Genomic DNA, 15252 nt, shown 5'->3' with positions numbered 1-15252 from the left:
AAAAAAAAAAAAAATTATCACGATCGACTTTTACATTAATGTGTATTATGCACGATGACATTCAAAGTACTTTATTGGTTTGTTCTCGGGATCTCGTTAATAAAATTTCGGAAAATATAAATATTTTGTAGATGTTGAAATAACGGGTTTTTTTATTATTAACTTAAAAAAAATATAAATTTCAAAAATACTTAAAACAACTGCAATCCTCCGCTGCCAGCACCAGCGGACGCTGGGGACTTGAATTTTTTGCAAGTCCCCAAGTCACTTTCTTTTCATTTTTTTTTGTTTTTTAATTAATTATATAATTAATAAATATTTTTATAAAATCATTATTTAGTTAATCTTTTATATTTTATATAAATGTTGTAAAAGTTTGATTTATGCTCGGATCAAACTCGGTTTGAGAAATTTTTTAATAGTATTTTGCGTCAACCCGAATTGAATATATTCGGTTTAATTTTTTTAACCATTAATTTTTTTACTTTTGTTTCCTTGACAATTTTTTTAGTTGGACATCAAATCCGAAATTTAAAATTAAGATTTAGAATTTTTTAGAAACAAAATTCTATATTAATAATAAATAAATAATGATTTTATAAAAATATTTATCAATTATATAATTAATTTAAAAATAAAAAGACCCGAATATATACTCGAATAAACTCCTCTAGATTTGTTAATAAAACTGAAAGACATCCATAAATTCAAACAAATAAATAAACCAACAAATGTGCTAATCAACTTTATAATTAAAAATATAATATAAAATAAAATAATAATAAAAATTTTGTGTTAACCAATATTTCTATAAATATAAATGATCACAAATAAATTCATTTAATCGGTTTAATTTTTTTAACGGTTAAATTTTTATTTTTTGTTCTTTAATAATTTTTTTTAGTTGAACATCAAATCTGAAATTTAAAATTAAAATTTATAATTTTTGACAAACAAAATTCTATATCAATAATAAATAAATAATAATTTTATAAAAATATTTATTAATTATATAATTAATTCCAAAATTTAAAATTAAAATTTATAATTTTTGAGAAACAAGATTCTATATCAATAATAAATAAATAAATAATTTTATAAAAATATTTATTAATTATATAATTAATTTTACAAAAATTAATGGTTAAAAGAATTAAACCGATTAAATGAATTTATTTGTGATAAGTTATATTTATAAAAATATTGGTTAACACATATTTTTTTATTTTTTATTATATTTTTAATTTCAAAGTTGGTTAGCGCAGTTGTTGGCTTATTTTAATTTGTTTGGATTTATGGAGGTCTTTCGATTCTATTAACAAACATAGATGAGTTAATTCGAATATATATTCGGGTCTTTTCTAATTAATTATATAATTGATAAATATTTTAATAAAATCATTATTTATTTACTATTAATAGAATTTTGTTTCTCAAAAATTCTAAATTTTAATTTTAAATTTCGGATTTGATGTTCAACTAAAAAAACTAAAGAACAAAAATAAAATTTAATAGTTAAAAAAATTAAACCATTTAAAGGAATTTATTTGTGATCATTTATATTTATAAAAATATTGGTTAACACATATTTTTTTATTTTTTATTTTATATTATTTTTTTAATTATATAGTTTGTTAGGTAGTTGTTGGTTCATTTTAATTTGTTTGGATTTATGGAGGTCTTTCAGTTCTATTAACAAACATAGATGAGTTAATTCGAATATATATTTGGGCTTTTTTAAAAAAATTAATTTTATAATTGATAAATTTGTAATAAAATCATTATTTATTTATTTATTATTAATATATAATTTTGTTTCTAAAAAATTCTAAATTTTAATTTTAAATTTGGATTTTATGTCCAACTAAAAAAATTATTAAAAAAACAAAAATAAAAATGTAATGGTTAAAAATATTAAATAGATTATATTCAAATCGGGTTGACGTAAAGTACTATTAAAAAATTTTAAAAACCGAAATCGATCCAAACATAAATCAAACTTTTACAAAATTTATATAACATATAAAGGATTATCTAAATAATAATTTTATAAAAGCGTCCGCTCTTTGCAACGGAGGATTCGTTTAAAGTACTTTTGAAATTTATTTACTTTTTTAAATTAATAATAAAAAAAACCCTGAAATAACAAAAGAAAATGTTTGTTGAAATTAATTTTAGGGTTTACTTTGAATAATAATAAAACAAAAGTCTAATAATAAAGTTTACTTCGATAAAATTGAAAGTTAATATGCAAATTATGATTATATGGAAGATCGTGTGAAAAGTGGAAAACATATAAATGTGGGCAAGACAGATATGAAAAATATGATAATATTTATTTATTTTTTTAGCGAAGAAATATATATATATATATATGTATATGTTTATGTTTGTATGTGTAGGTAATCCCTTTATCATTATTTGTTATTATATTTATAAATCAATAATTTAATTTGATAATATTATCCAAGTTTGGTGGTTGTACGGTCTAATCTAAATACTGATTAATAATGATTTTTGTGGTCATTAGAGGAGATGTTGTATTAAAGAGTCAACTTTTGCATTCGGCTCCTCGATGTTTGAAAGCATTAGTTTTCTACCCCGTAATTACTAGAATTTAGTGCAATTCTTTAAAGGGAGCAGTTTTATAGTGTCCAATCAAGTCATATAAAATTTTGTGTCATAAATATTATGAGGTTATGCCTGAAACAATATTTATGTAGATGGTAATTAGAGTTAGATCTTTTAAAATTAGATGGGATAAAATATTAATCCAATATTTTTTAGAATAAGTGAAAAGTTGAGTAAATTATAATTATTATATTGATAGAAATGTATTTTTGGGAGAAAAGATGTGAAAATGAAATGACTATATTAAAAATTGCATCGTTCCTTGAATACCGACAGAGTAATAGTATAGGTGCCAGTTGTTGTACATAAGCATTATACATATTTTGGCCTCTTTTCTCTGCCAACTTGCATGGATTATGAAAGATCAACTTCCCCTAACTTATAATAAAGTTTATTTAAATACCTAAGTAATAACAAATACATTATTGATATGCCGACCACCACAAACGAAACCCCGCAATTGAAAACTAGAACATTTACGTTGGTGTGGTGAAGTTATTGTAACGAATTTATAACCTGATCGCATGATGATGTTAACATTAATAAATTTATAATTTATTCCTATAACGATTTGACGGTGTTGAAATAATAATTTTTTAAAATTTCTTTTAACAATTTTATATTTAAAATTTAAAAAATGTAAAATTTCACATAATTGAGAAAAAAAATCAATTACACATAATTACATCGCATAATTAAATTTAAAAAAACTTACACTTAATTTTAAAAGACATAACATAAATAAATTAAAAACACGTACAACTAAAAAAATACACATGATTAAAAATAACACATTACTTATTAAGAGTAAAACACAAATTTATTTTTTTTTCAGTTTTTCAAATTTTTTTAAATTTAAAAATTTTTTTATAAAGGTCAAATTTAACTGATAATTGATCTGGAACGACCAGTTCAACGTTCATAATTTTTTAAACAAAAATTTAGAAAAAAAAATAGAGAACCACACGGGTCCCCCAACATCACCTCACGCGAAAACTTCCGTGTGCGGTTTCCTCGTCCCTGCAGGGGGCGAGGATGATATGGGCCGAGAATATGTATATTATCCTCGTTTTATTTTCTTCACGACAATTCCAAAATGATAGCAAATTTCAACAGTATTCCGCCTGAGGCACATTCTGAACCATATGCTTCGCAAACAAAGTGAAATAGACAACATAATCTTGCAGAGACATTATAGAAGAATCGAGGATCCTCGAGAGTCAATCAAACAATTGAGAAGATGGTACTTGATTAACTACAACGATATATTGATATCAAATATACAATGTAATACATGAAAGAACATATACGATAATTGGTTTTTAGTGCAGCCGGATGAAAACGACCCAGTAACAGTAAAAGAGTATCCACTCACTTTGATCTCATGGTACGACGATGGCTTACACCTCCCACGGATCATCAAGTGCTTTCTAGTTTCTTGTGTGGACATCAAACTGTGTAAAGCTGTGATGTCCTATCATTTCTTTTTCCCCGAGCCAATTGTCAGCAAATCAAAACTACGAAAAGTATCATCACGGACAACTCTAGTGGGATGAGGCCGAGTGAGCGTAGATGATTTAGACTCAAATCCAGGAAGTAATCTTTGCGTGGTTGATAGACGATCTCTACCTGCTCCCAACCGTCCATTACGATTGTCACTGGGATCTCCTGAGGAGCTTGGCCGGGTGCTTGATACCACTGCCCTCTTTGAGGTACTAACAGTCCGAGAAACATGACCCCTTTCAGAGTCGATATGCTGGAGAATCAAGAACCGGGTAATTGAGAATGAAATCGTCACTTAATAAATACGACAGCAGTTGTAGTGATAAAACAAAAAAAAAGTCTGTTGTATACCACATCTTTAGATGATGGTACATCCTCCAAAGTTCTTTGCCTCAAATGATCCCCCAGCAAGCCTGAATTTGAACCATTCCCTCGAACAAATGCTTCCGCAGCACCAGAGGATTTGCCTCGAATCTCTGATCTCACCAGATAACACGTCTTAGGATGCATTCATCAGTCATAAGCTACAGCTGGTTATGTTTAAGTCGAAACAAAAATTTGCATTCCACAAAATCCTTGAACTACAAATTAATAAAGCAAACTGCATGACTTTCATCATGTAGAAACATTTGTGACCGACAGTCGTGCTCGTTGCATGTAAAAAAATTATTTCTACTTAATAACAAGAACAAGCGGGAAGGGGAAGGAAGGAATTACAAAAATATTTATATCAATAATACTGTTCAAATTGTAATTTCCTGAATTCCGGGCATGGATCAAAACATTCATAACTTATGATCAGTATGGATGACTGTCCAAAAAAAAAGTAGGGATGATCAGATCCATGAAATTGGTAGCATGTAATCCAACAAGGACAAAGAAAATGAAATTTTCACAGGAAAGAGTTTGATTGCTAGATAATGAAACTAAGTAAACAAGTCTCGGTTTTAAATTATTTTCCATGCTTTCATTAGAAGACAATGTAATCACTCCTGCGTCACCATGAAATTTCACGGAAGAATCAATATCACAACCAACCTATAATCTATTCAGACAGAATTCGAATATCAAATACAATGTGTCAGCAGTAGATTACCCATGGATTCCCAGTTCACTCATGTAATAGTATTCACGTGCATTGTGCATACAGCTGTGGGTTATAACAACGAAAAAGACGCCCCAATTGGAACAGCTAAAATTCTGATGGAAAAATTAGTCATTCAAAACACAAATCCATGTATTCTTCTTCAATGCGATATTAAGTACAATAATATCTTGATTAGCTAGGTTATCATACAATTACATTTATTCAGATTTTAGGGCACGGGCACAGAAAAATCAGATAATCATGCCCCATCACACCTGGAATTTTTTCTACTCTTTCGACTGATGGTCCCAAATGTAATGGTAACTTCCCCATCGGCTGCTGACAACAATACAAGCATGTAAGTTGCGTAGTTTGTAATGAAACAAAAGCAGGTGTGTGATCGACAAGTAATGAAGTAACTAACTCGTGCTCTAGAACTGGAGCCAATCTGTGGAGTCTTCAACATAGTCCAATCAAACACATAATCAAACTGATAACCTGAACCAGTCATTGTGATCAATTTATAGGGGGAAAAAACTGATGTTATTGCAATTATTCCCAAAGGTTTTTACCTTCTCGAATAAATAGGTCTCTGAAAAGTCTCTTCAAGTATGAGTAATCAGGCTTGTCGTCAAACCGAAGGGATCGGCAATAATGAAAATATGAAACAAACTCTGATGGATAAGATTTACAAAGCACCTGCAAAAAGCCAAAAAAAAAAATAAAGATTCGGTTCAAGGTACGACCATCTGGGACGAGACGGAAAAAAAAAAGGAGCAGCAAAGCACCAACGAACTTTTAAGTCCACTTCATTTTCATTTTACTTTCAATCAAGATAACTAATACATTAGCTAAATTTCATATACACACTAGAATTTTGGTAAGTTACCATACTTCTATGGGCGTAAGCATCTTCTTCTCACTAATTTTGTCATATTTTTGTTTCTTTGTGCCAGCTTTTAACCCTTGCCAGGGAAGACTACAATGAAAAATATAAAATTAGCAGGTTATGTATGCAGCAATAAATGGAATGAAACAGAAATAAAAAGTGAAGAACTTGTGATCAACCTTCCTCTAAGGAAGTACATAAGGACGTAGCCAAGACATTCTAAATCATCCCTTCTACTTTGTTCTGAAATAAGAAATCAGAGACACGACAACAGTTGAGAGAAGAAAAATCACAAAGCAAGACAGTCATCTTGAGCCATCATTAGTTAAAACTTTAAGTTTCACTTACCAAGTCCAAGATGGGTGTTTACACTAGCATAACGAGCTGTGCCTGTGAGATTTTTATTTTCCCTGAAGAGAGGATCATGCTGAATTATGCATATAAGGAATCAATATTACCAATTGTACAAATGCAAATTTTCCCAACCCCCTACAGTGTTAAGCACCCTAACCCTCACACACCTGCAAAAATAAAACATAAAAAATTATACTCTCACGAACGTAAACAAGAATTTTGCAAAAGATATGCTTCATTAGGATATAACTACACAGTAGAAAAAGCTGGGTTAAAAGATGATTAATGGATGTAAATTAATTTCAACCATAAAGTTCTTACAAAGTAATTTATTTTCTCTTCGGAGTGTGGAAGGATGAGTTAAGTGACATGATATGGGCAGGCTCTCAAGCTCATATGAGTTCAATTCAACTCAATAATTTATTTTCATCATTAAATTCAAAACTCCGCTTGAAATTTTCTTTTCAAAGTTTTCAAATAAATCAATATTTCACACTTCAAATCAACTACTCCAAACATAACCATTATGCAATCATAATTTACTCTCCATTTAGCATTCAAACAATCGTTGTTTTATTTTACAATTTTTCACTCATCATTCCCAAATATTACTTAATTACACATCACGTCAACTTTCAAAATATATAAACAAACAAGTGCCAAAAAGGTTGACGATTGAGTCATTGACCCTACCTGTAAGGTATATGCTTATGCGTTTGAAGATCTCTGTACTTCTTCGCAAGCCCATAATCAATGATGTATACCTATAACAAAAATGAGGAGTGTGAGCCTAAAGTTGTGTTGGATGAACTTAACAAGGATGAGAAACAAAACCTATCTCAGTATGTCAATCCATCTGGTTGCTCAGATTGGTTTAAATTGGAGGCAAAGAAACAAATCTACACCAGATTGAGTATTAGAATGAACAACTTTGGGTGTATATCTCGTACTCCAATTAACATAAATATCATTTTTGCGGTATTTGTCAAATGCATGAAATAAATTGATGAGAAAAATAACAGAACAAGTAGATGAAAGGGTAGTTTCTTTTGGTCAACAATCAAATATAAACCTGTAACGGAAGGAAATATATAGTTTTAGTAGATAAAGGTTATAAACAAAAAAATAAAACACCACAATTAACATCATTCGTCTCATTTCGGCATCCTCGACAGTAAGCATTCAGGCAGTGGTCATTTAAGTGTTGTAAAAACTAACAACATTCCACGAGAGTAGATCGATAATCAAATCTAAAGTCCTGAAAATATCGTCCCATACACAGTAAGATGTGTAAATGAGGCATTGAGGCTAATAGCATTCCCCAGAGGTTGCCAAATGATGCTCAGGGAAAATCAAGATATAAATTTGTTAATAAACAAGCAACGGTACAGACAATACACCGAGGGGAGAATACCTGATTTGCTTTGCGTCCCAGGCCCATTAAGAAGTTATCAGGCTTTATATCACGGTGAAGAAAACCTCGAGAGTGCATGTATTCAACTCGATTAATCTGCAAAAGACAAATAACAGTTAGCAAAGGCGATATCAAAAAAACCATAAAGAAATCGTTCACAATAGAGGCACACTTACCAACTGATCAGCAAGCATTAGAACTGTTTTCAATGTGAGCTTTCTATTGCAATAATTGAACAGATCTTCTAAGCTAGGCCCGAGAAGATCAATAGCCATGGCATTGTATTCGCCTTCAACTCCATACCATTTTATGTGAGGAACTCCAGCTTCATAATAGAAAACGAGAGCATTAAGGAAACTCATTCAAGTTGTCTGAACAAGATCAAAACTAAAGAATTGAGCAATGTTACTCACTTCCACCCTGAAGGAGCATGTACAACTTCGATTCATAATGAAGCTGAGGATGCTTAGTTTTAACAGATTCCTGAAAAGAGATGCAGGTTTCAAGAGAATGAGTCACTAGACTTCTGAAGCTGTACGAGTAAAGGTAAAAACTAAGGCACGATTTTGACATGAGTCACTCACAGAGTAGGTACATAATCTCATTAACGCACATCAAATTACTGATGCCCAATTGATTAAGTAGGAACAATAAATCCACCAATCACAATTTTCATGTCACTATAGACTAAATAAAGCTCAGCAGTCCTAATCCTATCAAATAAAAGGCTCCCCCAAATCCAATCCCCTTTGGATTTAAATGTTTCCAGATTCAATTTTTGAAATGATTTAAAAATATACCATAATAATAGAGATCACATAAGAAGCTACTCACCAGCTTCACAGCAACTTCTTCTCCGGTATGTATATTTACTCCTGAAAGGGAAAAAAAAAAAAGAGCAAAATTTGTGTATATTTTCAATCAACTGTCGCCTTAAGAAAAAACTCGAAGATATAATTAAGAGTAGAAAGTGATAATCAAAAATCGATTACCCAAATAAAGCTCTCCAAAAGATCCGCTACCAATCTTTCTACCAAGCTTGAACTTTCCACCAACAACATGATCCATAATTGATTTCCCAAAGATTATTTGAAACCAGGAAAGCAATACTTCTTGATCTTATATATGAATCTTACACTTTAATAAATCAAAATCCAGAGCTCTCAATTTACACCATCAGATCCATTACAAAAAATTACTGGAAGCCAAAAAGATGTTCTTCTCCAGTATAAAAAAACCTATCAACTAAACATTTCCAACACGGAAAAAGAAGTTTGATTTTGAAAAATGTTAACCTAAAATCTGCCCAATACATACAGTTAGGGGGAAATTAAATATGTGGGTTATATTATTTGAGATGCTTGGAAAAGTAAAAGTGATTTAAATCCAAAAAGAAACTCTGCGTAATTGGATAGACCTAGAAAAAGTCAACAAATTGGATAAAGGAGGGTTAGAAACACAAAACCCAGGTCCCGATTCTGTACATTGGGATGAAAAGTCAATCAAAAACAATTCTTTTCAAGCACAAAAAATGGTTGAACTATGAATCGTTGCGTGTATGTGAAGGGAAAACAGAAATTGAAGGTAATGTTACATAAGAGCCAAAAAAAAAGAAAAGGGGGAGATATATGTCAGCAGTCCACGGGAGCAAAACCTCAGTGCGGATTTGGTTCAGGAATAATCTAACATTTGAAGAAGGGGGTTGACCACTTGACCACGTCTAGGACAAAAATTTGAACAATATTTCTTTTGTTCTTATTTAGATTTTTTGCATGAATAATTATTTGTAGATCCTATTGAAATCAAAAATTTTATAGTAGTTATCTTTTTGGGACATATAGTTGAATTTTAATTTATTTATGATTGAGTGGAGATATTGTTTTATATATGTGTTACCTAACTTGATTCGGCTGCTACCCTCCAAATGAATCAAAATGTTATGGCTAGTCTAGTAAACTAATATGAATTCATGTCATGTCCAACAATATTTATTTGAATGTAGCAAAATGTATACTAGTTTTTTCTTTTTTATAAAAGAAATATCCGTTGATTTAATTTATAGATAAAAAAATGTAATTGTTACTTGTCTTATATTGGTTGTATTAAGTTTTTGTAAGTTGTATATATGAATTTTGACATTCTTTCATCTTAAGCTGTCTTATTTTAAAATTCTATTTTTTTCTAAATAGTCTTCTATATTTTCATAAATCACCGTCATGTCCTCTATTTATTAAATATTAAATATTTTTTAAAAAATGAAAATTTCAAAGAATATCAATTTTTCTAAATTAAAATATAATTTTTTTATTTTTTGATAATACTAGGTTCATATTTATGATAAAATTTTAAAACTATTTTTAAATAAAATTCTAATTTTGACAATAAAAAACTCTTATAATATCAAACAAATGATTATAGGGAGTGTTTGCAAAATATTATGCTTTTGTACAAATGATTAAATTTATAGATTATAAAAAAGTTAAGAAAAATCAAAAGTTGGTAGTGTTTGAAAAAAAATGTGAAAATCTAAAAATCAAAGTTGGGTAGTGTTTGATAAATAAGTGATTTTGACATTGACATTTTTATTAAAATCACTTTGGAGAATCATAATCACCATATGACTAGCTTTTGGATTTCAATTTATAAGTTAAGCATAAGCTAACACATAATTTGAGTTTAACAAACAAAAATGATTTTTTAAGCTAAAATCTAACAATTATTATTTTTAAATGATTGCAAACACTCCTTTAATAAGTTTAGCAAAACATTCTATGAAATAGTCTTCACTTGTCGAGTAGCTTTAAATGATATTCCTCGAATCCTCATGTTCCATATGCTGATATGCAGGCTACCAAGGAGACAATGGGCCAAAAGTGCTCCATAAATTTGTTGATTAATAAACAAACACTATACCATTCTTGATTGATTTGGGCTTCAGTTATAATTTTGGGTCGACCAACGTAATTCCCTTTGGAGTTTGGACATACTTTTCCTATCTCTCTGATTACTAGCCCACGTCCATTCAACAATTTTGGAAAACAGACGAACGTGTATATAGATTTTTTATTTTATTTTTACTTTTTGCAACTACGTGTTATATATAGTTATAACTTATAACAATATTAATGTATTAAACTAACTACACACAAAAATATCGTCCATATTAAATAATAATTTCACAAACAACTAATACAATCGCAATTCTTAAATACTCAATTAACTAATTTGTTGAGTTTATCATGCCACATGTGAACATAAGTACTCCCGTAGGAGTGCCAAACAAGATGATCGATTGCATAATTAACCGTTGGTAAAAAGTTTGGGAGTGATTGAGAACTGCTCTTAAAGGTTTTTTTTTTAAAAAAAAAAACTGCTTGTGTAAGGAATTTTTTATTTTTTTGTAGTAAAGGTCTCATACTCTCATTGATATAAACAATGGTGTGTTTTCATATAAATTTAAAAAGTTTTTGAGAAAATAAATTTTAGAAAGCAATTTCTCATTTTATTTTTATTTAATGAAGATTACAAGTAGTTGATGATATTAGTTTAATTGAAGTATATTTGTAAAATAATATAAGAGATAACATTGAATATGAAAAGTAAACTATGTATTTGAGACGATGAAAAAAATAACCTAAATAAGTGGAACGAAAAAAATAAATACAAAAAAGTCGAAACTCAAAGCCCAAGAAGATTATTTAGAATATCATTTTTCAAGGGAAAAAATAAATAATTCTATCTGCTTTAATTTTCCCAACCTAATCATATCAATATTCAATCTTAAAATTTAAAATGTTAAAAATCAAGCGGAGAAAATGTACCCTAAAAATTCCATTTGTTTCTTGTAAAAAAAAAAAGAAAAGAAAAAAAACCTCACAGGCTCACAGCTTTAGAAAAGACAAGCCCATGTGGTATGGTCCACGTCAACTCAGACAACAGAATTTTGACGGTTCCGATTCATCCGCGTGGCAGTATCTCCGTAGTCTAAGTCGTGTGTTTTTTTTACGTTGAATAATACCACACAAATGGGCCGACACTGACATGTAAGCCCACGTGCAATGTACAGAGTCATAGGGCCCATTTACGACCTTTACGTCAAATCTGATGGCTCAGCTCAAACTGAAACTCGCAAGACTGAGTGAATTCAGAGGGATTCTCGTACGCTAATCTTTTTTAGACAGACATTTTTTTGTACGCTAATCTTTTTTTTCACTCTCTTAGTTTTATTTTTATTTTTTTGGAGATGAGACATTTTCAATTTTTGTTTATAGACCTCGAGTATTTAATTTCTTACTTTGAAGAAATAATTTGGAAAAATATAAATTATAAGTTTGATTTTATTTTATTTTTCCCTGAAGAAATAACATTATTATTTTAGTCAGAACAAGTTAGATGATTTTCTGCCAAAATATTTTTTTAAAAAATATGTTGGATTAGAACATAATATGATAAACTATTTGTATTTAATTGGAAAATGATTTTAATTTTTTTAAAAAAAAGTGTAGTTCAATGTAAGATTATGTTAGAACTTAGAACCATGTCAGAACGAAAAAAGAGAGGATCATGGGTAAAAATAATGAGGATTTTGTGTCATTAATGCAATGTTTGACATACGTGAGTTTCGTTTGGACGTGTATTTTATAAACTTTTTAGTCATATTTTATAGGTAAAAAAGTTTGAAGTATGTGTTTGAGTAAGTATTGTGTAAAATATTTTCAAAAAATTTTTTAAAAAAATTTCTCCAAGCATAGTTTTTAAAGAAAAATTGATATATGTTTTTAGAATGAAATACAATTTTTAAAATTAAAACACATTATTTTTGTGTTAAAAATATTTTTTATTGAATAGTTGTTCAAGTACATATTTATTCTTAAAAAAAATTTAAATATTTTATCATTTTTTTAAAAAATATATTTTTTTATAAAAACATTTTATAAATATTTATCCAAACATATCCATAATAAGTGGTTGTTTTTGATCTGATATATTCTTATAATTTATGTGGTTAACAAGTTTTTACGCAGATATAAAGTTTGATTACTCCTCTAAAATCACATATGAATTAATTAGCATTAATTAAATAAAGATAATTTTAACCATTGAATCCACCTATATTTGTATTAATCAATATTCAATCTGATAACGAAAAATTAGTCAAAGATTTTTTTAACTAATCCAGGACCTGACTATGCATATATGCTCCGTTTGGTAGCCTAGCTATATTATAAATCTGTGTATAACTAATCTTATTCAACATTTTTTTCGTCATCCAGGACCTGACTATGTATATAATGTATAAAATATATAAATATAGAGGTAACACAAAAAGATTGTTGTAGGTTGATGGAAACAATATCAATTCCTAGTTGGCTAATTTATATTTTCTTTTTCAAAATCAAAATTCATTTGAAAGCTTTGCGACAATTTCATGTTTAAAGAAAAATTCATTAAAACATAATAAAATGTTAACAATATTTTAAATTTTATATATTTGTTTAGGTAATTTGCATATATATATATATATATATATATATATATATATATAATGGTTTTTAAATCTTACTCTTTTTCGATTTTAGTCATTTTTTAACTTAAAGTATTGATGTATCGCAGGAAAATAATGACGTATCACGTAAAAATTGTTATCTTATGATAGATATTTATGTATTGTTTGATATCAAGTCAGCATCTCAGTGACAATCAACAATAATTGGAAATAAAGTGCAAGAACTAGTTAGTGGATTGTGATTTGTGACCATGAATTAACTCGTACGAGAACAAATTATTATTATTATTATTTTTATTTGTATTTTTATTAATTACAGAATAAAAAAAAATGTAATTCCCCATTCGAAATTGGTTTTAAAGCCAATGATGGCGGGCAAAACCTATGCTCAATAATATATTGTATTAATAAACGATGTGAAAACTTTTACTAATTTTCTTTGTAATCTGATCATTACCTATTGGATATGCCCTCGTGAACGAATCACGTTCACATGACTAAAGTAATTAAAAAACGTGTTCAACCAATTAATTAAATATAAAAATTTATTTGTAATGGTCTCACGACTCTCACGGATCAATTTTGTGAGACTTATCTTATTTGTCTTACTTATGAAAATATATTATTTTTATAACAAAAATTATTGTGAGACGATCTCGCGAGTTAATTTTGTGAGACGAATCCCTTATGTGAGTCATCCATGAAAAAAATTTATTTTTTATGTCAAATTTATTAATTATTATTGTAATATGGGTAGGATTGATTTGTCTCACAGATAAAAGATCGGTGATATCGTTTCACAAGAGACCTACTATTTTTTATATCAAAATTATTAAATGTTATTTTTAAATATGAGTATGATTAACACATCTCAAGAAAAAAAAAATGTTAGATTGTATCACAAAATATTAACTTTTAATTAAATATGTAGCAATAATCATGGGAAAAAGTTAAAAATATACATATTTTAACATCGTGGTATAGTGGATAAAAAGGAATAATTACCTTGTAAAAGCTGACCGGAGCCAATCAATTTTCTATATTTGAAAATTAATTAATGCTTGTTAGGCTTGAATAATACATGCTAGCCTAGGCCAAATTCGTCCAAATATGATACAAATATAATTAATTTATATAATTTTTTTGCAAACTTATATAATTATTCATGATAACTTTTAATTTATGACTAAAGAGAACTGTGAGATCTACCTTGATGGTATTTTTATAATTACGGTTCAAAAGTGTTAAAATTTAAGAACTAATTAGTAATTAGTTATATTTAATATCATGGCAAATTCGAAGAAGATAGATAAGTCCAAATTTACAAAAACTATAATATTATATTATATAAACTTTAACATAATAAATAAAAACAAAACTAATAAATGCGGAACAAAAAATGTATACTGCAGATTATAAAAATAGAGGAGCGATAAATAATAGTAATAGAAAAAAACATCTGCAACTTGGTGGAGATTATGTGTACTTTCCATGCATATACACTATATATATATATATACATATATATAGAATACATACAGACAATCTACTTAAAAAGGTGGGTTACCATTAGAATTCATGAAAAAAATGAACTTTGATTAGTGATTGTAGGTTTAATTTTTTTTTATATCGATATTTCCTCATACCAATTAGCATATCGTGCAATGCTGTTTGTTCAGTGTAGTTTAATTGATTAACGTGATTTATAAACTGCTATAATTTGGATGTTTACTCAATGCATATTAAAAAATAATAACAGGAAGTTCCATCGTCGGAAAAAAAATATTAAGAAGGTGATCAATAAAATAACTTCCAGCATTAATAATGGAGAATGGACTGAGTAACTTTCACTGGATTTTTATGGGGTG

General features: G+C 28.4%; 1 protein-coding gene across 2 annotated transcripts; it reads right to left on the bottom strand.

The window, feature by feature from the left end:
• Positions 1 to 3793: 3793 nt before the first annotated feature.
• On the bottom strand, positions 3794 to 9556 carry LOC140865621 (casein kinase 1-like protein 10). 2 transcript variants are annotated; one of them, XM_073270308.1, is made up of 14 exons: positions 8871 to 9556; positions 8713 to 8753; positions 8292 to 8361; positions 8055 to 8203; positions 7879 to 7974; positions 7158 to 7228; positions 6459 to 6520; positions 6290 to 6353; positions 6116 to 6200; positions 5794 to 5920; positions 5646 to 5719; positions 5497 to 5560; positions 4486 to 4610; positions 3794 to 4387 (listed from the first exon to the last, which is right to left on the bottom strand). In XM_073270308.1, exons 1-14 carry the CDS (start codon positions 8944 to 8946, stop codon positions 4109 to 4111), a joined length of 1383 nt encoding a protein of 460 aa, XP_073126409.1. In that variant the 5' UTR covers positions 8947 to 9556; the 3' UTR covers positions 3794 to 4108. The 2 variants fall into 2 exon arrangements, with proteins under 2 accessions (XP_073126409.1, XP_073126410.1); XM_073270309.1 differs by having other exon boundaries at positions 5497 to 5557; positions 8871 to 9555.
• Positions 9557 to 15252: the final 5696 nt, after the last annotated feature.

The sequence above is a fragment of the Henckelia pumila genome, chromosome 4, assembly GCF_033568475.1.
Source record: "Henckelia pumila isolate YLH828 chromosome 4, ASM3356847v2, whole genome shotgun sequence".
In the NCBI taxonomy this organism is placed as follows: domain Eukaryota; kingdom Viridiplantae; phylum Streptophyta; class Magnoliopsida; order Lamiales; family Gesneriaceae; genus Henckelia; species Henckelia pumila.
The sequence above is the reverse complement of the archived record's forward strand: the minus strand, read 5'-3'. Positions and strand labels throughout refer to the sequence as shown.

Bases quoted from the DNA above. Each gene is read 5' to 3' on its own strand.
- LOC140865621 (XM_073270308.1), bottom strand. From the start codon at position 8,946: ATGGATCATGTTGTTGGTGGAAAGTTCAAGCTTGGTAGAAAGATTGGT. The intron at 6,521-7,157 runs GTAGGGTCAATG...TCCTCTCTTCAG, and splicing joins CATAAGCATATACCTTACAG to GGAAAATAAAAATCTCACAG. The intron at 5,561-5,645 runs GTTAGTTACTTC...TATTGTTGTCAG, and splicing joins GCTCCAGTTCTAGAGCACGA to CAGCCGATGGGGAAGTTACC.